Here is a 23,399-nt window from a genome sequence, read left to right on the forward strand (position 1 = left end):
TATCGTTTGAACCCGAGCACAGCCCCTTCTGTATATCGTATGAGCCCCCCAACAGCCCCTTATATGCGGCATGAGCCCCACACAACCTCTCTATATATTGCATGAGCCCCACAGTGCCTACCCTATATGTGGCATGAGCCCCACACAGCCTCCCTATATACTCTACATGAGCCCCACTCAGCCTCCCTATATACACTGCATGAGCCTCCCCATGTGCAGCATGTGGCCCCCATAGCCTCACCATATGCAGCATGTCGCCCACATATGCAGCACCACGTGCAGTATGTCACCCACTGTGTGCAGCAACATGTCACCCCGCCGCGTGCCCCCCTGTATGCAGCACCATGTCACCCCCCCCTGCGTGCACCACCAAGTCACCCCCCCATTGCCTCCCCATATACATGAGAAGAAAAAAAAAAAACAGCAACAAAAAAAAACAAAAAAAAAAAAAACACATACTAACCTCAGACCTGTTCCGTGGCACTCTGCTTCTCTCCCTGCCTCCAGTGCGTGGACTCTACGGAGTACACAGCTGACAGAATGAAATGTTTCACACACCGATTGGTGGAGGAAGTGGCAGGAGACCAATGGAGTCAGCAGCGCAGCGTAGAGCCGCACATGCAAACAGCAAGCGGGCGGACACCGTCCGTCCCATGGACCTCTGATTTCCAGTCCCACGGCTGTCTCGGTCCGGACTGAGACAGCCAGGCACTTTGCCCAGGTCTGCTCCAGACCACAAATAGGAGAGAAGCTAGTACTTAGAATATTTTAGGGCATTCTCTTTGTACTAGCTTAATTGCAAGCTCCTTTGCAAGCTCCTTTGCCTCCAGCTTGCGGTGGGCTGTACGCTCCAGAATGACTGGCAGTTCAGGTCGGCGGCATGGCTGAAGTGCTGGCCTGAGCGATGCAATCTCCCATGCTGCAAACAGAGGCAACATAGCCTCTTCAGCATCAGAGAAGCATAGGGGCACTGACACTGGCAGGTTATCCAGCTAGCCTTAGAATAGTGCTTGCACGCTCTATAGCAAAGAGATTGCAAGTGCACGCTTTTAGCTTAGGAGACTGGCCACTGCTGATAAGACTGCAGAGGTGACCGGTGAGCAAAGCAAAGAGCAATCCACTATAATATTAAAAGTTCCGCTATTCTTGACGACAGAGGATTTTTAATAAGAGTTAATTAGCAAAACAGCTTACTGATTTATGATCACGAGAAACTTCTTTCACATTCACAGTTGACAATTCCAAAATTACAGAAGACCACTGATGTCAGCAAAGTATAATAAATTCAACACAGCGCTTATGTATTTCTTTGTAGCGCACTGATTTAAATACAATAATATTAATCCCGCACAACCAGCTAAAGGAATGGAATTTCACATTGGTAAAAAACAAGCAGTTACCTATAAAGATGGCATGGAGTAAGAGATGCAAGTAGCCTCCCCACTCCACCTTCACACTATGGTCCGTGATCAGATCTGTCAGGAGGATCACCGCTATGTTGCACCTGCAAAATATTTTAGGAAGTTAAAAAGGTAAAAAAAAAAAAAAAAAACCCCTGCCATAGATTCAGACTAGGACCCAACAATGGCACGGTCTACAACTAACTGATGTAAGAATACAGAACATATGACTGGTAGTGCTGGGACTACAGTAGTACCGGTGCAGCGATGTGCCAGGGGATGTCGTCTCTGGCAAATAATCCACAAGGGGTGACCAGCAACCTCCTGTGGGAGGGAAGGGCAGCGGCTCGGCTCGGTTGTGCTCCATCACTTTTAAGCGCCAGCTGGAGAACAGTGGCATGGAGTCACCTGCAAAACAAAGAGGGAAACCCAACTAAGGTGATGTATGGATCTGTCAGACGCATCCAATCCTGGCTTCCAGAAAGTAAGGACACTTTTAGGCACTGCGGTATGTTTTCTTTGCTATAAGTGCTCTATAGAAGTTTTTGTTTTTTTTTAAAAGAACATTTTGACTAGATTTATTTTAGTTGCCATGTTTGTGATCGAGATTTTTGGCATCTGGGATCAACACTGTAGGACTGACTGTATTAAAAACAAAAAAAAACAAGTATTATCCAATAAGTGTCATAATTACTTTTCTCCTCCTCATAAGAGCCCCCAGAACTGCTGCTGTATCGCGACTCCAGTCGGTGGTGCTGGCGGTTTAGGTTGCTGTTCAGACCACTGTAGATATCAAGATGGGCATAGCTATTAATAAAAAAAGAAAAAAGAAAAAAAAAAAGCAAGAACACATAGTGTAAGACTTCAGCCACACACAAATAAGAAAATAAAAATCTTTATTTATATAGCGCCAAAATATTCTGCAGCGCTTTACAGTTTAACAGTTTCAAAACACAAGTCATAAGTAACAACATTAACAATACAATAATTAAAGCAAAATAAGATGACCCTGCTCGTGAGAGCTTACAATCTACAATGAGGTGGGGGAGATACAGAGTACAGGGGTGTATATACAATGATGGCCCAGCCATCTTAAGGGAGTGGGGGATGAATGGAGATAGTGAATGAGCTACACATGCACACCAAGGCTATGTGCACACGGTGCGGAATCTGCTGAGCAATTTTCTGTGCAGATTTTAAAAAATCCGCAGATAAAGTGACCTGCATTTTACCTGTGGATTTAGTGCATATTTACTGTGGATTTACTGCATTTTTTGTGCTGTTTTCTAGAATGGAGCACGTGGAAAAGTGCAGCAAATCCACACAAAAAGGAGATTTTTGTGTACTCACCTTAAAATTTCTCTTAGCCTCTAATTGGGGGACACAGAACCATGGGTGTTATGCTGCTGTCCACTATGAGGCGACACTATGCATAATCTGAAAGAGATTAACTATGGCTCCTCCTCTGCAGTATACACCCCTGGACGGTGTCAGCCTTCTCCAGTTTTGTGCAAAAGCATTAGGAGGAACGTAACAGAAACGACATAACCATGCCTGTAACTATGTACGAGCTCAAAGAGCAATATAAGAACTCAACCGTAAACAATGGCCAGTAAGGGCAACAGGGTGGGAGCTGTGTCCCTCAATTAGAGGCTAAGAGATTTTACGGTGAGTACACAAAAATGTCCTTTACTCTGTCACCTCATTGGGGGACACAGAACCATAGGACGTCTCAAAGCAGTCCCTCGGTGGGAAGCAATGGACGAATATTGTGCTAGCAGGTCCCTAAACTTGGGGCACTGCCGCCTGCAGAACCAGTCTACCCAGGCTCGCATCCACTGAGGACTGGGTATGAACACTGTAGTGTTTCGTAAACGTGTGTAGGCTAGTCCAAGTGGCCGCCTTACACACTTTTTGTGCCGAAGCCTGTGCCGAATGGCCCAGGAGGCCCCTACTGCCCGCGTAGAGTGTGCCGTGATACCGGACGGAAGAGGTGAATTGTTAAGGCGGTAAGCCTCTTGTATGGTGGACTTGATCCACCTGGCAAGGGTAGCTTTGGAAGCCAGCAGACCCTTTTGAACGCCTTCCAGAAGAAGGAAAAGGGAATCAGACTTCCGGAAGGGTGCAGTCCTAGACACGTATATACGCAATGCCCTGACGAGGTCAAGCGTATGCAGAGCCTTCTCCACTCTATGAACTGGAACCGGGTAAAGGGATGGCAGTGAAATTTCCTCATTGAGGAGGAAGCTGGACACAACATTCGGAAGGAAGGATGGGACTGTACGGAGAACCACCTTGCCCTGGTGAAAGGCTAGGAAGGGCCGTCTGCAGGAGAGTGCTGACAATTCAGACACCCTGCGAAGCGAGGTGATTGCCACCAGAAAAAACACTTTCTGTGATAGAATGCTGAGTGTGACTTCCTTAAGGGGTTCGAAAGGTGGTGCCTGCAATGCTGTCAGGACCAGGTTGAGGTCCCACGTTTCCAGTGGACGTCTGTAGGGGGGAACCAATCGGGAAACCCCCTGGAGAAAGGTCCTTACTTGCGGCTTGTTAGCGATGCGCCTCTGAAAGAGCACCGAGAGCGCCGACACCTGGCTCTTAAGCGAGCCTAGGCGTCCAGGCCCGATTGAAGAAACCCAAGTACCTTTGGGAGGAAATAAGGGAGTGGGACCTGTCCGCGAGATTTGCACCAGGTAAAAAAAAGCTCTCCAGGTACGGTAATAAATCTTGGCGGAGGCTGGCTTCCTTGCCCTGATCATGGTCGTAATGACATCTGGTGAGAGCCCTGCCTGGGTTAGAACCCAGGTTTCAAGGGCCACGCTGTCAGAATTGAGAGCCCCCGAGTTCTGATGGTAGAACGGACCATGTGACAGAAGGTCTTGACGGTCGGGGAGACGCCAGGGGGGTCTTCTGTAAGTTGTACGATGTCGGCGTACCATGTACGTCTGGGCCAGTCCGGCACGATCAGGATGGTTGGAACTCCTCTTGTTTGATCTTCCTCACGACTCTGGAGATCAGGGGGAGGGGTGGAAAAATGTTCAGAAGCTGGGACTGGGTCCAGTCCTGAACCAGGAGACCTTGGCATTGAGATGGGATGCCATTAGGACCACGTCCGGGGTCCCCCAGCGATGGCAGACCTGGTGAAATTTTCGGGATGAAGAGACCACTCCCCCGAGTCCATTCCTTGTCTGCTGAGGAAGTCGGCTTCCCAGTTGTCCACACCCGGAATGTGGACCGAAGAGAGTACCGACCTCGTGTCTTCCGCCCAGTGGAGGATATGTGCCACTTCTCTCATCGCTTCGGTACTGCGGGTCCTGACTTGGTGATTCACATATGCCACCGCCGTGGCATTGCCCGACTGTATCCTGATATGAGAGGCTGCCAGCAAGTAATGAGAGGCTCTCAGTGCCAGGAAGATGGCAGTGGTCCTGGTTGATCGCGAACGTGAGAAATCTTTGATGGGCGGGAGCAATTGGTATATGCAGGTATGCGTCTTGTATGTCTATGGAGGCGAGATATTGTCCCTGCTCCATGGACGCAATGATGGACCGAAGGGACTCCATGCGAAAATGACGGACCTGTACATATTTGTTGAGTTGTTTTAGGTCTAGTATGGGCCGGACGCTGCCTCCTTTCTTGGGGACTATGAATAGATTGGAGTAGAACCCTCGGAAGCGTTCGGTCGTGGGAATCGGTACTACGACTCCTGCTTGAAGGAGAGGAGACCGCCTGGTGAAAGGCACGAGCCTTGTCTGGCGGTTTTGGTGGAACAGAGAGGAAGAACCGGTTCGGTGGACTGGAAGTGAACTCTATCTTGTATACGGAAGACACTATTTCCCTGACCCACCTGTCTTCTGTAATAGGCAGCCAGACTTGATGAAAGAGTAGAAGTCGTCCGCCTACTGGTGGGGTGACTTCCGGAGTTCGTGAGTCATGATGAGGCGAAATTCTGAGGTTTTCCTCCTTTGGGCTTCGCCTGGCCTGCTTTCGACTGCCAGGTCCTGTCCGGCCTCTGCGCCGCCCGTGGGTTGTCCCTGCGTGGAGAGCGGTTACGATTTTGTCCACTGAAGTACAGGAGATGCGTGAGGGATTTCTTTGAGGCCGCATCCGCTTTCCATTCCCGCAGCCAGAGGATACGCCGACTTGTGATGGCGTTTGCTGCTATCCCCGCTACACCTCTTGCGGAGTTAAGGGCTGCACGAAACATGTAATCTGCTACTACTGCTACTTGAACCGCTTGGTCCGACAGCTCAGGATTTGAAGTTTGAAGGCCGCCCAAACTGAAACGAACGCGGGGGCCAGGGAGGCCCCTGCCGCTTCGAACACTGAACGAGCCATGCGTTCTACCTGTCGGTCTGCTGCTCCCCTGAGGGTTGAGCTATCTGGCAGTGAGAGGAGGGTCTGTGCTGCTAGTCTAGAGACTGGGGGGTCCACTTCGGGTGGATCTGTCCACTGCTTGGTGTCCTTTTGTGGGAAGGGGTACCTAGCCTCTAAATATTTGCGATTGTTGAATTTCTTATCAGGCTGCGAAAACTGCTTCGTAAGGATCGTTTGAAATTCCGGGTGGTTAGTGAAAACCTTAGGTGGTTTCAGAACACCTTCAAAGCAAATCTTGTGTTCTGGGACTTCCGGGGTTGGATCGGAAATGTCCAGCACCCGATGGATGGAAGAGATTATGTCCTCAACTAGCGCTGTGTTGCTAGGGGGACAAGGGACCAGAGACCTCTCTGTCTCATTGTCTGAGTCGGGAGTCACAGATGCCTTCCGTATCCTGCGTATCGCTCAGGCGTTCCCTGGTGGGTGAGATGGGCGGAGGTCTTCTTTCGGAGATCTGCGTTGTCTGTCTCTGGTAGGGGACGGTCTAGGCGACCTGGAACTACAGTGTCTCTCCCTGGAGGGGGATGACCGTGTGCTATGGGATGACACAGAGGAACGCGACGTGTGGGTCCGCTTATGTCTGGGAGAGCCAGAAACGGCCTGTCCCTGGGTGGAGCTGTCCCTTTGCTGGGTAACACTCATAGCCGAGACATGACCCTGCAGAGCCTGGAGTAATGTGGAGGTCAGGTTATCTATGGCCTGTGCCATAGACTGCGACATCTGGGTAGCCCATTCCGGCGTGGTAGCGGCCCCTGAAACAATGATGGGGGCTTCCTGGGGCTCTGACCCAGTATTTTGGATACAATCCTTGCAGTGCGGGTACGCGCTGCCACTGGGGAGAGTGGCTTTGCAGGCTGTGCAAAAAGCATAAAAACAGTCCTGCCTGGTTCTTTTCCTTGAGCCCGGCATAGTGCACAGAGGCTGGCTAGCAGAGGACTGTACAGGGGTGACTACGCAGGGGAGACTATAGGAAAACCTTGTAGGTAATATGGATTCACAGCCGAGCAAAGAGAACCCGGCTGTGATCTTACCCCACCAGTGTGCCCCTAGGTCTAGCGCTGACAATTCACAGTCCTGTGCCCCCTGGAGACTGCTGGCGTTGCTGCTGCTGTATGAGACGGCGTCTGCTGCAGCAAAGATGGCTGCCGAGGAGATGAGGAGGGAGAAGAAGGGGGCGGAGAGCTGAAAAGAGCATGCAGGGTCATGTAAAAGCGCGCCCTTTCTGCCTCGATCCGCCCCTTCTATGACACTGTGGAGTGTCATATTTGTCATTTGGGGGGCGGGCCGGGGCGCGGAGAGGAGGCGGCGACAGCTAGGTCGAAACCGCGGCCTAACAGACTTCTGTGCCGAGGAAGGGCTCCAGGGCGGCGCGGTAGTCCGGGGGGGGGGGTCGGATTTTAACCAGACCCCCCCCCCCCCCCGGACTGAAAGGCAGGCTAGCAGTGGGGCCACAACCTGGAGTGGGGCCCTGTGATGGATTCCCCTGCGGCGCTGTAGACTAATGCTGCCGCAGACACAGGGGCGCAGAGAGCCCTGTGTCTGCATGTGCTATGCCTGCCCACACTCCCCCCGGCCCTGACAGGAACCCGCAGCTGGCTGGGGTCCCTGGATGCTGCGCAGGTTGCCATGGACAAACCCTACCTGCGGCGTCTCAATCTAATACCCCAGAGGGGGATTAGGGAGGGTGCTGCTGTCACCGTCAGGGGGCTTCTTCCTCGCCTCGACCTCAACCCAAGACCAAAAGGAATTGGGGAAGGAGGGGGGTCTCAACTTCGAACCAGCACCCGCAGGACTGGGGAAGGAGCGACATGGGGAACCGCCATCTCAGCTTCACCTGGGCACCCCATAATAGGGGGCCGAGGAAGGAGCCATGCCGGGAGTCCCACTGAGGAGACCCACTTTTCTTCATCTGTCATCCGGAAGAAAAAAACGGAAAAAAAGAAAAATTCTTTAGGTGTGCCTCCTTGCGACACTAAGCAAAAACTGGAGAAGGCTGACGCCGTCCAGGGGTGTATACTGCAGAGGAGGAGCCATAGTTAATCTTTTTCAGATTATGCACAGTGTCGCCTCCTAGTGGACAGCAGCACAACACCCATGGTTCTGTGTCCCCCAATGAGGCGACAGAGTAAGAAGTGGACATGCTGCATTTTTCAATCGGCAGCAAATATGCGTGGAAAAAACCGCAGCATGTGCACTGCGGATTTTGATTTACATAGGCTATAATGGTACTGTACATCACATGCAGTTCTGCTGCGGATCCGCAGCAGAATCTGCACCGTGTGCACATAGCTTTACACATAAAATGACACTGATTAGTGAACGTGATAGGCCGCTCTGAACAAATGTGTTTTGAGAGAGTGTCTAAAACTATGCAAATTGCGGATAGTCCTAATTTCTTGGAGTAAAGCATTCCAGAGGAATGGCACAGCTCGGGAGAAGTCTTGGAGTCGGGAGGTGCGGATTAGCGCAGAGGTTAGTCGAAAGTCGTTTGCAGAGCGCAGCAGTCGGTTAGGCCGATAGACAGAAATGAGGGAGGAGATGTAGGGGGTGCCGCACTGTGGAGAGCTTTGGGCAACCGGTGTAACGACTGGCAAAGATCGGACGCGTCTGAGTTCAGATTAGCAAGATGGATGACCCTGGATGCTGCATTAAGTATGGACTGGAGAGGGGAAAGTCGAGTAACGGGGAGGCCAATTAATAGAGCGCTGCAGTAGTCCAGGCGGGAGTGGATCAATGCGACTGAGGGTTTTTGTTGTTTCCATGGTGAGAAAAGGGCGAATTCTGGACATGTTCTTTAGGTGTAAGCGGCAAGAGCGGGTAACAGATTGTATATGGGATGTGAAGGAGAGATTGGTGTCAAACATAACACCCAGACAGCGCGCCTGCTGCCGGGGTGTTATTATGGTGCCACCCATGGAGAGAGAGATGTCAGATTTAGGGAGGTTAGTAGACGGCGGGAGTAGAAGTAGTTCAGTTTTGGAGAGGTTGCGTTTCCGGTAGAGAGCGGACATGATGCAAGAGCCTGTGGAGAGACAGTCACTGGCGTTCTGTAGAACCGCAGGGGTAAAGTCGGGGGATGACGTGTATAGTTGTGTGTCATCAGCATAAAGATGGTACTGAAAGCCAAATCTGCTGATGGTCTGTCCAATTGGGGCTGTGTAGAGAGAGAAGAGAAGGAGGCCAAGGACTGAGCCCTGAGGTACCCCGACAGCTAGAGGAAGAGGAGATGACGTGGAGCCAGTGAACAAAACACTGAAGGAGGAAGAGAACCAGGATAGAGCAGTGTCCTTAATGCCTAGTGACTGGAGCCTAGAGAGTAGGAGATGGTGGTCAACAGTGTCGAAAGCTGCAGAAAGGCTGAGAAGAATGAGCAGAGAGTGGTCATCGTTACATTTTGCTGTCAGAAGGTCACTTTGAGTGCAGTTTCAAAAAAAAGGAGATGATAATCAAAACTTAACACCAACATATACTACACCTTCCATGGTAACACCAGCCATTTACAGCTTTTCATAAGCCATATGTGGTCCTTGATCTGCTTTTCCTCTGAACACATTATTGCCATACCCAAGAATTGTGTAATTCCCAAACTACATGAACGTCTGTCCTTGCGAGAGGATTGTACATGTGACATCTCCTCTAAACATAAGCTTGTTTCTGTAATGGCTCCTTTCATGCATTTTTATTGAATGCATTAGAGTATTAAAACGAGTATTTATCTTCCTGCTTTCAGTCTACATTTTACGTCAACTATAACTACTTCTGTTGGATTACAATGTTATAATTTAAAATCAATCTGTCAGCAGCTTAGAGAGTACCTAAGTAGTAGGTAGGGGCTAAACCACAGACAAACCTTCCTGACTGCAGATCAATACAGAATTGCAGAGTTATCTTTTACTTAATTTGCACATGCTAAGAACATGGTCCCAATGGAAGTGCTCTGCCTCACCATCCTAAGCTCTGCCCTACATCTCCTCTCTTCCTCTGGTTGACTCTCTGCTTTGTTGCAACATTGAATTTTGCGCTGAAATCTCAAGTCATGTTGCAGCAAGGCGGAGAGACAGTCGGAAGACAAAGAGTCAGCCGTAAGGAAGGTGGGGGAGAGTCAACCGGAAGGAGGAGAGTCAGCCAGAAGGAGGAGGAGAGTCAGCCAGAAGGAGGAGGAGAGTCAGCCAGAAGGAGGAGGAGAGTCAGCCAGAAGGAGGAGGAGGAGTCAGCCAGAAGGAGGAGGAGGAGTCAGCCAGAAGGAGGAGGAGGAGTCAGCTAGGAGGAGGAGTCAGCTAGAAGGAGGAGGAGTCAGCTAGAAGGAGGAGGAGAGTCAGCCAGTGCTGAAATCTCATGTCTTGGCCCAGCATGGGCACTCAGTCAGTGAGGCTTTGCCCACATTGGTACAGTGATACACAGATATATTAGGTGCGAAGTGCACTGCACATGTGATATTTCAGGCGAGAAGTTGTGATAGTGCACAGAGGTGGAGCAGTTAATCAGAGGCCTGGGCACAAAATACAACAGAGAACCAGAGGGCTTGAGGCATTTGAGATGGACCTCATAGCACCGGTCAGTTCACATTTAAATTGCATTAAAGTACAATTTTATTCAATGCTAAATCAAACTGCAGGCAAAAAGGTATGTTTGAATGGCCAGATTTGTCCCATACCCAGTGCAGTTGCTATCGTAGATATAAAGCTCCTGACAAATTTCCTTTAATGGTACCTTGCATTTTCACACCTCTGGAGTAATACAGGATAGTTAGCAAATAGGCAATAATTATAAATGTAACATAGCCCAATTCCATTCATTAAAGTACTTATCAACCCTTAATATTTTCGGCAAGCTATGCAGCTCGCTGAAGCCTAACAGTGTACAATCAACAGACCGTTAGGATTCAACTCTGCTTGGCGCCTACAGCGGTCGTCATAACCACAAATGTGTGATTTGCACACTTGCGGTCACATGCCGACTAGTCTCTGCTACGTCACTGAACAGCCTATTGAGCAAAGCTGCTGAGACTGTCGTCTATACGTACAAATCACATACTTGCAGTCACATGACAAACACTGGAACTGGCAAGGGAGCCAAATTCTAATGGTGTGTGCTGCACGACTTGCCAAAAATTGAAAGGGGTTATCCGGTACTTTGCTTTTTTTTTAGTGATGGTGCTAAGAGGTTACTGGACGGTAGTTGCTTACTACCTGCTTCTTTTGTCCTGCGATGATCTGCCTGGCTTAAAAATCGCTCTTACCGGCTGTTCTGCTTCAAATGATGTTACGTTGACAGAGCTGCTCCTTCTCCCCCACTCTGTCGATGGGGTATTACTACCGACATCAAGCTGGCTACCCACTGCCTACCAGTATGACATCAATAGTGACAGCCCATTAACAGAGCACAGCAGAAGAGAAAGAGTTGCTCTCTCAGTCATGGGAAGCAGAAGAAACGCTAGCTGATCGACAGCCGGCTCCCCATCAGCATGACGTCTGTAGTGATACCCCATCAACAGACCACAGAAGAGAAAGAACTGCTCTGCTGACGTGAGATTCGCCTCCTGAGCCAGGAGAGATGTCACAGGGCAGAACAGGAAGGTAGACAGTAAAAAAAAAAAAGTCCCGGCTAATAATCAAGGGTAGATCACAGTTACAATAGAGAAACATCTGGGAATTGGCCATGAGCATATGTATTACATATCTATACACAACTATATACAAGAACATGTCACAATCTGGATGGTGGTTTCCACCAATAAAAAAAGCAGGATTTGCTGTCACTTCATAAGGTGGTATGTGATCAGAGCTGAACACGGCATACACATATATACTGACTATAATAAGAGTGCAATGCCTACCTCTCCTCAATGCTATCCCTTGCATGCTTGTTTTCGTGACTGCCGTCAATGGGGGCCACCATAGTATTGCTGCTGGACGTGGTTCCTGCCAGGACACATTTTACAAGAAATGCAGGTATATATGAATCCATCACAAGAAACAACAATGTAAGGATCAGATCTCCTGCCCAGAACCTGTGTATAAGAGGAGCTCCGACCCCACAACCAACAGACTATTAAGTTGTGGAAATACATAAAAGATGAGGCTCATTTGTGCAAGATATTTACTATGTAAGTAACCAGAAGTCTAACACTTAGTGTTTATCTAAATGAATATTAAAGCACTTCGTACTGTAGTCTCTATACAGCGGGTGGTCCATTGGGGTCTGCTCACCTGAGGTGACAGAGGGTATTTTATAGCTTGATGTGATGCGGTAATATGGAGGACTGTCCATGTGTGTTACTCCAGAACTCACGGGGTCTGTAAGCTGCAGCTCACTGACCAGCTCCTCCAGAAGCTGCATGGTCTTATCTCTGCCCAGATACACAATAACCTTCTTTACCTGAATGTCAAGGAAATGTATTAGGGTACACGTTACAATCAACATTCTGCAAAGTCCAAGAGTTGGGGGTTTACAATAAGACTGAAAAAACTCAGTATGTCCAATCTAGATTGGTCAATTGCAAACTTTAAATTAGGGCACATGAAAGAGATTGTGTCATCAGATAATTATCTACTAATTAAATCAGGTCTTTATGTTTAGTGTCATTTTTAAAATATATGATTATGAAATGGTTTTAATATCAATAGTAATATGAAAAAAAAGTTGCAATTTCACACTGGCCACCGTGCCCAAGGGTGCTTCCATACTGCATCTTTGTCCACGTTCGGGCTTGCGTCTGATACACCTCCCCCCCCCCAAAAAAAAACGGGATTTCAACGTGTGCGCCGACGACTATAATGGTGCTGACAGAGTGAATCATTTTCAGGCAAACGTGCAGACGTTTGGGTGTCCACCTCCAGTAGGCGTCAGAAGACACGTTGACGGGGGCGTGGCCTGAGCGGCATGTGAGGAGGACGTGTGCCCGCTGAGCTCCCGCATATACCTGCTTCATTCAGCCGTTTCGTCCCCACAGCATGGCTAGTATAACCCCTGGAGGCTGCACCGGAGTCGGTAGACACCGCGGGGCACCGGAGATCGCTGCTTCACCCCAGGATATGGGGAAAAGAGGTCAGAGAAGGGTGGCAGGAGAGGCCGGAGCGGGGAGCCAAGATGGCGCCGCCGCCACAGCGCGCGCCTTAGAGGAGGCCGCAGAAGACAGCGCGGCTAGGAACAGGGCAGTGGCGGCCAGGCTGCAGCGCTTTGCCCGCACGGCCGAGGCAGAGCAGGAGTCTCTCCAGGACTCTGATATGGACCAGGAGACTGTGGCAGAGGACATGAGCCCGGGAATGGGGGAGGAGGAGGAGGCTGCCCATGCTGGAGTGCAGGGGGGGAAGGGAGCTGAGCCTAGCTGGAGTGATCTGGTGGAAAAAAATAAACAGCACCTCACAGCCTTGCAATTACAAGTTCCAGACGAGCCCACCAACAAAGATGTAATGCTGGCAGTGGTGCACTGTGGGACTGCGATCTCACATGTCCTGACACAACTGGGCTTTCTGCAGGAGTCCATACAGACTGTGCGACATGACCTGCACAGTGTTAGAGACAGAACAAGCCAGCTGGAAAAACGTATGGGTGCTGTGGAGAATTCGGCCTCTGACGCAGGACAGCATTGTACAGAGCTCAAGAAGGATATGGCAGCTGTCTGGGCTAAAACTGATGACCTTGAAAATAGATCCAGACGGAATAATGTTCCTATTGTGGGCATGCCAGAGCGCTGTGAGGGAAAGAACCCTACTGCCTTCATTGAAACATGGCTTAAAGAAACAGTAGGTGTGGACAATCTAACACACCTGTATGCAGTGGAAAGAGCACACAGAGTCCCGACTCGGCCCCCCCTCCCTGGTCATCCACCAAGACCTGTGCTTGCTAAAATCCTCCATTACAGGGACGTAATGGACGTTATCCTTAGATACTCGAGAGAACACCCTGACCTTACAGTGGAGGGATCCAGAGTCTCCTTTTACCCGGACTTTTCGCCGGAAGTTCAGAAGATGAGAGCGAAGTTCACAGACATCAAGAAGCGTCTGAGAGCCTGTGGCGTCAAGTACTCCATGTTTTTCCCGGCTAAATTGCGTGTTGAGGCCTGGAATAAAAGCCACTTTTTTCTGGACCCCAGGGAAGCCGTGGACTGGTTGGACCTTAACGAGCGACAATTGAGGAAGGAGAGGAAGGAGCAGGAATGTGGCTGATGGTTTCTTGACCTGCTTAGTTGTTATGGAGTCATGCGGTTGAAGTCTGCGGTCCTGATGCAATGGACTGCCTAAGAAGTTATATTTCTATTTATTCTTTCATTACTCTGTTATATGCTGTTTTTTTAAGAATTTGTGGTCCTTATGGGGCCTTAGTCTGAGTACGGATAAGGGAAAATGCAAAGTGCTGTGGGGTTATATCCTGTCAAATGCGGGTAGTGAAAAGGAATTGAAGCGCCTGCTGAATGGGGTGGAAGGGTTCGACAGTACCCTTACTTGTTGCACCCTTGGTTCAGCCCAAGGAATTGTTGGAGAGTGTTCTTTGGGGGGAGGGGGGAGGGATTGGGTTCAAAATGTCCTTTGGCATACTTGTACATTTCAATATTGGTTATGGTACGGCCGGGGGGGAGATGGTAGGCAATATGCTATGGTACGATAATGGCTGATTTTAAGATACTTAGTTGGAATATCAGGGGGTTGAAGTCGCCGGTAAAACGACAGGCCATATTCTCCTTCATAGCGGACCAGAAGCCGGCGGTTGTTTGTTTGCAGGAGACGCATCTCACACAGGAGACGCTGGGAATCCTGGATAAGAGATGGGTACAGGCGGGCTTTCACTCTACTCATTCCCAATACTCTAGGGGGGTTAGTATATTGATTCACTCCAGGACTCAATTTAAGTGCCACCGGGTGGTGGTGGACACAGAGGGGCAATTTGTCCTTTTATCTTGTACAATCTTTTCCACCCCACTGGTGTTGACATCTATATATATACCTCCGCCTTATAGCAGTAGAGTTATCTATAAAGTTCTGGCCATTCTGAGAGATTTTCCGGGGGTTCCGCATATGGTGGTGGGAGATTTTAATAATATTCTGGATTCACATTGGGATAGGGGTAGCCATGAACCTCTGAGGCTGGGAGGTAATCTTACACCATTTGGGGTTCTCGTGCGGGAGATAGCTTTGACTGACTTGTGGAGATGCCGTAACCCTGGTGTCCATCAATTCTCGTGCTTCTCCTCTACTCACTCCTCCCTATCTCGCATCGATCTGGCCCTGGGTGATGATCTTATGCTGGGTAAAACTTTAGAGGTTAAATATTTGGCGCGAACGGTATCTGATCATTCGCCTGTTTCAGTCATGCTTGGGGGGGGCGGGAACGGGAAGAATGATAGACCTCTCTGGCGCCTTAACCCGTTTTGGCTGCAGCTAATCGATAAGAATGACGGCTTTATCCCTGAGTTGCAGGAATATCTTAATTTTAATAGAGGCTCGGCTTCTAGTGGGATCGTCTGGGAGGCCTTAAAGGTGTACTTAAGGGGAATGTACATACGAGAGATTTCTAAAATAAAGGCCGCCTCCGGGGCAAAATCACAACTTGTATTCAGGGAACTGGAGGATGCGGAAAGGGCCCTTGCAACACAGAGCACACCTGCCACTCGGAAGCGATTGGGGGAGGCGCAGTCAAAGGTGACCAAACAGACATTAGAGGCGGCGGCGCAAAAACGGCTGTTTCAATCTACTCAATATTTTGAGAGTGCGTAAAGTGTGGGGCATTTGCTTTCTGTCGTGACGTCGGCACAGAGAGGGTCTGCGGCTATAGCGGGTCTTCAGGATGTGAATGGGCGACTGCTCACTGACGCACCGGGGATTTTAAAAATTCTAGAGACTTTTTATGCTGACTTGTATTCCTCACATGCTAGGGCCCCGACAGAGGATGTTGTTTCCTTTTTGGAGGCTGCCAATCTCCCAAGGTTGACTCCTGAGGACAGATGCTCTCTAGATAGACCTCTAAGTCTGGACGAGTTGGAGGAGGCTCTGGGAACCATGTCCAATGGTAAGGCACCTGGGGTAGATGGGTTGCCAGCTGAGGTATACAAACGGTATAGAACGGTATTGCTCCCTGCTCTATTGACGGTGTTTAATGATAGTCTGGAATGGGGTGTTCTCCCACCGTCTATGCGAGAAGCTGTCATTGCCGTGCTGTTGAAAAAGGATAAGGACCCAACTCTGCCCGCGTCGTATAGGCCCATCTCCCTGTTGACGCTAGACATTAAACTTTTAGCGAAGGTCCTGGCCATTCGACTCTCAAAGGTAGTTGCTGTGTTAATACACCCCGATCAGACGGGGTTTATGCCCAACAAATCGACGGCTATGAATATTAGGAGATTATATCTGAATATGCAGGTGAGGGCTGATAATGCCGGGAAGAGGGTGGTTCTGTCCCTAGACGCCGCTAAGGCATTTGATAGTGTGGAGTGGGACTATCTATGGGCGACGTTTCACTGTATGGGCTTTGGCCCTGGCTTTATTGGCTGGGTCAAGCTCTTGTACTCGGAGCCGAGCGCTCGGCTGAGGGCTAATGGTCAGTTGTCTAATCCTTTTTCACTTCATAGAGGAACAAGGCAGGGATGTCCTTTATCCCCGCTGCTGTTTGCTCTTGCGGTGGAGCCATAGGCTTCCAGGGTAAGATTGGATGCTGGCATAGAGGGATTCCGGTATGGGGAGCATGAGGAGAAGGTAGCACTATATGCGGATGACCTGTTGTTATTTTTAGCGGACGCGGACAGATCATTACAAAACACGATGACACTTCTTGGGGTATTTGGGAAGGTCTCGGGTCTGGTTATTAACTGGGAGAAGTCTGCGCTCCTCCCATTGGACTCAAGCTCCTGCAGTGTGGTAGGTGTGCCGGTTGCAACGTCCCTTCAATATTTGGGCATAAAAATATCCAATAAGCTGACAGACTATGAGAGTCTAAATCTTGTTCCGTTGTTGGACAGGATCAAACAGAAGGTTAAGGCCTGGGAAAAGTTACACCTCTCTGTTGTGGGAAGAGTGAATCTGTTGAAGATGGTAGTTATGCCGCAACTCTTATATGTCCTTCATAACTCCCCTGTCTGGCTTCCCCATAACAGGTTTCATAAAATTAATATGATTTTTAGAGAGCTCGTTTGGCTGAAACAAGGCGCGAGAATTAAACTTGAACACTTGCAAAAACCTAAAGATGAGGGGGGACTTGCGTTGCCCAACCCATGGCTTTATTTTCTGTCTTCCCAGTGCCAGCATGTAGCAGGAGGGATGGAGGGCGAGTTGGTGGATTTGGTGGGAGGTCGGAAGATCCTTCAATTTCTAGTGGGACGGGGATCACTGGTGTCGAGTCTGGAGTCGGGTAGATTTCGATCCCTTGCATTCAGGTTCCCTACGGTGCTTCTAATGGTTAGGGTATGGGATAAGCTGAGGCAGCTGAGAGGAATACGCGGTCTTACAAAGTACTCCCCCATATGGGACAATCAGCATTTGCCATGTATGAAAACGCTCAGAGGCTTTGCTCACTGGAGGCGGATTGGCATAAGGTGGGTGTCGCAGCTGGTGGAGGGAGGGGTTTTTAAAACTTTCGAGCAATTGGGACGGGAATTTCCCCTCCAACGTTCTATGTTTTCAATATTTGCAGCTGCGTCACGCGTATATGGTGCAGAGCAAAAAAGTTAACCTAACCATACACCACGACGTCCTTATCCATAGGCTTGGTATGCAGGGGTCCACCAGGGGACTGATTTCAATGGTGTATGGTGGCTTACTTGGACAGGTCCTGTCAAGGCATCCTATTAGCGCACTGATAAAGTGGGAACAACAGCTGGGTACGTTATCAGCGGAACAGTGGGACTCGATTCTACAGATGATTCCCAGATTATCTCTTAGTGAGCCTGGCCGCCTGTCTCAGCTATATGTCCTCTATAGGACATACAGGTCTCCCGAATGGTTGTTCAATAGAGGGTTGCGGTTGGATTCAAGGTGCCCCAAGTGCACGATAGATAATGCGGACATTTTACATATGTTGTGGACATGCTCTTGCCTGCAGATATTTTGGATCGTGGTCCTTGGTCTTATACACTTGGTCACGGGACAGGATATTCCCAGGGACCCCACGATTTGTGTTCTGGGTTATGTTGATGAGGTGGGAGGGGATCAATACCTTAAAATTGCTGTGGCCAGAATGCTATTTGTGGCCCGAAAGCTGATAGCTAATCACTGGATTTCTGCCAAAATCCCCTCAAGAAAAGAATATATTAATAGGTTGAACCAAATATTATATAGGGAAAAGTCTGTGTACCTTAGGAGGGGTGTGCCGCATATTTTTGGGAAAATATGGGAGGGATGGTTGAAGGTTCCCAGCCTGGCTGCCTCGAATCTTCTGGATTAGTGGGTGGGCCCTGGAGGTGGTCTCCTGTCGGTTGTTGCTCGCCATTTCTCATATGATATGGTTGTGTGATAGAATTGGGTTTATTCGCTATGTACCAGTCCATGCCATCGGACAAAGGGAGGGGGGTGTTATGGGGGAAGGGAATGTTTGACAACATGTTGTAAGTTGTACATGCCTGTCATTTCCAAACCTTTTAATAAAAACTATCTGATTAAAAAAGAAGACACGTTGACTCTGTGAGCACCATTATCTACTCACATACCCACATACAGGGTGGGCCATTTATACGGATACACCTAAATAAAACGGGAATGGTTGGTGATATCAACTTCCTGTGTGTGGCACATTAGTATATGGGAGGGGGGAAACTTTTCAAGATGGGTGGTGACCATCGCAGCCATTATATCACATACGCACACAAATACACACGTGTAGATTTAACATAAAAACTGATTTACTCATGAGGTCAATGATATTCTAATATCCTTTTGGTTTTAGAATGAGTTCTCTACAGCCCTGGTTACAATCTGGGAGATTCAGTTCTGATATAAAGTGTTCCTTCAGGTTTACAGAATAAAAAGCCTGAACTAGAATGGGTTTCCTGAGCCACCACTTTTGCTGTGGATTTTGCCCTCTTTAGCAGCATGAACGGGGCGTGGTCCATTCTGTCCTTTTGGTTTTAGAATGAGTTCTCTACAGCCCTGGTTACAATCTGGGAGATTCAGTTCTGGTTTTTATTGAGAGCAAAGTTTTTAACTAAAGTGGTTTTGAAAACAGATTCTAGTGCAGGCTCCGGCGTTACAATCATTTTTCGGCATACACTGGAGTCACAATTTAATGACAGACAAATAGTAAATCGGCAGTCATTAACACTTTACAAAAATCATCAATGATTTCGATTAATAAAAAGGAGCCAAGTTCTGAGCAGATACTTACATACGGCAAGAGGCTGGAGTCACTGTTCACACCACAAATGCTTATTAGAAAGTGCAAAATAATTTTTAAATTCTTTGGCCAGCCATCTGCAAGAGTGGTCCACACGTTTTCAATTTCTGACCATGCCACTTCGTCACCATACTGGAAAATAGTTAAAGTGTTATCACATTCAGGTCAAGGTTATACTCGGAAAATAGTAATTCTTGGGATACTTAAGCAGTCCACATTTTTGTCATTTCTTTTTTATAGATCGAACTTTTGATTGATTATCATCTACATATTAAATCACGTCTGGCTTGAAAGGCAAATATAAGTGTAATTGTATGAATATCAATGTATTTTGTGATCCAATTCATGCATCTTTTTGTGTGATCTCATGCGCCAACGACTTGTACAGCCGTGCCCCCGTGTAGACCCTGATCTGAAATTTCCATCAATATTTGATATTAATTGTAAAAACTAATGGGTTATACTCGCCTTCTGACGACCCCCAATCTCCTCTCACCACGCTCCCGACATCTTCCGGTCCTAGTAATGCTTAGCACGAAGGACCGGAGATGACGTCATTCTTGCGAGAGCGCGACGTCATCAGCGGTCTTTCGCGCAAAGCATTACTGGGACCGGAAGATGCTGGGCGCGTGGTGAGAGGAGGGAAAGAGTCCGGGGGCCATCAGAAGGTGAGTATATCACTATTTTTTATTTTAATTCTATTTTTTACAGGTTTATGGTACCCAGGACCTGGAGGAGAGTCTCCTCTCATCCGGACCCTGGGTACCATCCGCACATTGAGCGCTGCGCCGATCATTTCACGGCTGCATCGCCGCTGACCTCTGCGCGGCAGGAGATAACCCGCGGCAACCGTCGGGAGATCTGCGGCTAGCGTCGCAGATCTCCCAACGGTAGCGGTGGCGTGCGTCGTTCGAATTCTGCGGCAATTCACGGCCGGACTGCGCCTGTCTCTGGTCGCGACCAATCAGCGACGCGGGATTTCTGTTACAGACAGAATTAGACGATTATATAGTAGATGGTGGCAAATGTGTTACCTTAGCTGTCATGTACAGCAAGTTATTCAAGACCATTGCTGTAGCTTGAGGTGAGCCCCATCCCTCTCCTCTCAGCCAGCGCCTGCTGTTCACCATTATGTCTCGGTCTCGCAGCGACTCCTCTACTTTGTCCTCATGTCGGCGGACTGTCGGCAAAGGCTTCAGGTCTACCAGTTCAATGTTGTTCATCCAGGGGAGTAAATAGTGCAACATCACCTGGCGGCCAGCAGGGTGCGCCGTCTGTATTCGCTGACTGATTTCTGCCAAAAAAGAATGTAGAAAAACTTATAAAAAAAAAAAAACCAAACAATCGCACTGTGGTCTTATTTTTAAGTCTACGTTATTGCTGTCTCATATAACCCCAATTGGTGGATCTAACCAAGATGAAATGACCTGTTTGTACTTTGGAGTGGTTCCATAGCTCTCTATTCGACTTATATCCTGATATGCTTAGTTTCATGGGTCCCGCCATGGTGGCGTGTTCTACATAAAGTGATTTTTCTTGCAAAAAAAAAACTTGACAATAATTCATTATCTCCACATTCATTTCCTTGGGAATTCCAACCTAACAAAGTGCAAAATACACCGAAACCACCTGACCAGACAAACAAAAGACATATCAGAGGCTCTACCTCCGCGCTGAAATATCCAAAGGTATAGAGTAACAAGCCAAGAAAGAGGGGGTTCATGTCACTGACGGGCGTATCATATTGGGTTTTAGGTGTTGTCCCAGAATGGATGTCAGCACTCAGCCCGAGGACAGGCCATAAAGGTCTGACCACTGAGGACCACGCAGCTGGACCCTCACGGATCACAAGAATGGAGGTTCAGAGACCTCCATATCTCCTGACTGGAGCAGTGGTAATGTGCGCCCTGCAGCTATATTCAATGTCTAGGGACGCTGACAGCCGGGTGCTGTAATCTGATGTACTACATCACTTCCACAGACACTGATTGGAGAGGTGCCATGCAAGTTACAGTCACGTATCTTCTGGGTGAGACATGTCCTTGGTGGGATTATGCTCCTTGACAGACACGCTATACTAAATACCTGAGAAAATAGCAAGGGTTAGCTCTGGGTAGGTGCGAGCCAATTCTTCAGAGAGCTGGTAGTAAGATACAGAGTACAAATGTGGTAATGGAGACGGGTGACCCAAGATTCCATCCGTTCTGTGCACTTCCAATTTATGAGCGTAGCGAAACATCTTCGGTTCCAGAATCTGCAGTCAACGGATAGAACTATTAGCATGCAGTGTAAGTTCAGACATCACCGATTCACACATGTAACTGCCGTACTAAACCAGCTAAAAAGCGCTCATATGATGTTTCTATATTACTAGATTATGGCCCGATGCTATTGCATCGGGAGGATGAGATAGCATCACACCTCTTGCCATGTTAACCCTCAACACACACACTCCTCTCACCTTTCACCATCTCCACTCACTCTTTCACTCCACATACGACCCTTTCTCTCACTCCGTCTCTCATACTCACGCCGTCATCGCCGCTGCTCCACGATCCCCGATATCATCTTCCGCCGGCGCCATCCTGGATCCAGACGTTGTCCACGCCGGTGACATGTTCTTGCGGTGACGCCATCTTGAGTATCGTGAAATTCCGCGATACTCAAGATGGCGTCGCCGGAAGAATATGTCGCCGGCGTGGACGACGTTGGGATCCAAAATGGCGTCGGCGAAATCTCGCGAGTTTTCGCCGACGCCATCTTGGATCCCGATGTCGTCCTCGCCGGCGACATGTTCTTGCGGCGACGCCATCTTGAGTATCGCGGGATTTCGCCGATCCAAAATAGGGTCGCCGCAGGAACATGTCGCCGGTGTGGATGCCGTCGGGATCCAAAATGGCGTCGGCGAAATCTCGCGAGATTTCGCCGACGCCATTTTGGATCCCGACGTCCTCCACGCTGGCGGCATGTTCTTGCGGCGACGCCATCTTGAGTATCGCGGGATTTCGCGATACTCAAGATGGCGTTGCCGCAAGAACATGTCGCCGGCGTGGAGGACGTCTGGATCCAGGATGGCGCCGGCGGAAGATGATGTCGGGGATCGTGGAGCAGCGGCGATGACGGCGTGAGTATGAGAGACGGAGTGAGAGAAAGGGTCGTATGTGGAGTGAAAGAGTGAGTGGACGTGAGTGGAGATGGTGAAAGGTGAGTGGAGTGTGTGTGTTGAGGGTTAACATGGAAAGAGGTGTGCGGTGCCGTCACCGGTTACAACTGGACGGAAGTTATTACAACTGGAAGCTGCTTAGGGCATTTATTATTATAGAAGAGACAGACCAGCTCTTCACACCTAAGGGTTACTGTTCTACTGAATTAATAAAAAGTAGCAGAAATGTATCAATATATATTTGTCTCCAGATTTCACAATGCAGCTGACATGACCGGCTAATACTGCTGTAATTACTGTGAAAATCCATGTCAAAATAAGTGCCCCCCCCACTAAATCTCCAGCCACCTCCCAGCCTGATAGAAATTCCTCAGTGTCCCTCCTCCCTGCTACAGCCAAACTCTCACAATACTCAGTACAGGCTGCAGCTGTCAGGCTTTTGGGCAAAGTCAGAATACACGCAGACTCATGGCCTATCTAACTTTTAGCTGAACTCAATAAAGGTTAATTTTATTACCAAGATTATAAAGTCACTCTGATGTGGATAGTATGAACAAGGAGTCTGATGTTCTAGGAGATACATGATTATATAAGCAGTTTGCATATAATGAAGTTTATTGAAAATACACTGAATTTTTTAGATTTTAATGCAATGTTATTATTTTATTACTATTTGTTACTTGTGGTATCAATCTTCAACGCTATGGCTAGCAAAAGATGACATGGAGACGTGCCCAACTAAAAGCAGGCTTTTTTTTTCTCTTAACGAAAAATAACAGCACGGTTTCTAAACTGTAAATTTACTGTTAGGTATTGTATCACTGTCAGTTTTACGAGTGGGATCACGCCATACAGCAAGGTCGCAGCGATACGCTCTCCTGACAATACCGTGAATGGGAGGCAGTCCTTGATGTATTCTAGAGACTGCTCACTGCTTCCATGTTGGACTTTACACTTATATACTCCAATAAACAAAGTGCACAAACCTGCAATAACTGCATAGCAACTTCATAGATATCCCTGGCAGAGTCAGCAGCCTTAAACAGGATGAGATTAAGGAGGGTAACTGTGTCACACTGGTAATCCCTGAGGACAGATGACAGAGATTACACTGAACATCATGATCACAGCACAGTCTAACA

The 23,399-nt window shown here is 48.6% G+C and overlaps 1 protein-coding gene across 22 annotated transcripts in view; it reads right to left on the minus strand.

Moving 5' to 3' along the window:
- The window catches only part of FRYL (FRY like transcription coactivator), a 387,434-nt gene that overhangs the window by 68,740 nt on the left and 295,295 nt on the right, over window positions 1–23,399 (minus strand). For 20 of the 22 annotated variants that reach the window (XM_073583507.1, XM_073583505.1, XM_073583498.1 and 17 more), the window contains 9 exons: window positions 23,244–23,343; window positions 21,180–21,348; window positions 20,129–20,388; window positions 19,086–19,226; window positions 11,987–12,155; window positions 11,614–11,698; window positions 2,095–2,207; window positions 1,658–1,808; window positions 1,401–1,504 (listed from right to left, as the gene is read on the minus strand). In XM_073583507.1, the coding sequence (XP_073439608.1) occupies window positions 1,401–1,504; window positions 1,658–1,808; window positions 2,095–2,207; window positions 11,614–11,698; window positions 11,987–12,155; window positions 19,086–19,226; window positions 20,129–20,388; window positions 21,180–21,348; window positions 23,244–23,343 (1,292 nt within the window). The remainder of the gene's footprint in view (window positions 1–1,400; window positions 1,505–1,657; window positions 1,809–2,094; window positions 2,208–11,613; window positions 11,699–11,986; window positions 12,156–19,085; window positions 19,227–20,128; window positions 20,389–21,179; window positions 21,349–23,243; window positions 23,344–23,399) is intronic. The other 2 variants (XM_073583493.1, XM_073583490.1) reach the window with 1 other exon arrangement.

The sequence above is a fragment of the Dendrobates tinctorius genome, unplaced genomic scaffold (genome assembly GCF_039654945.1).
Source record: "Dendrobates tinctorius isolate UK_male_01 unplaced genomic scaffold, ASM3965494v1 ptg000079l, whole genome shotgun sequence".
Taxonomy (NCBI): domain Eukaryota; kingdom Metazoa; phylum Chordata; class Amphibia; order Anura; family Dendrobatidae; genus Dendrobates; species Dendrobates tinctorius.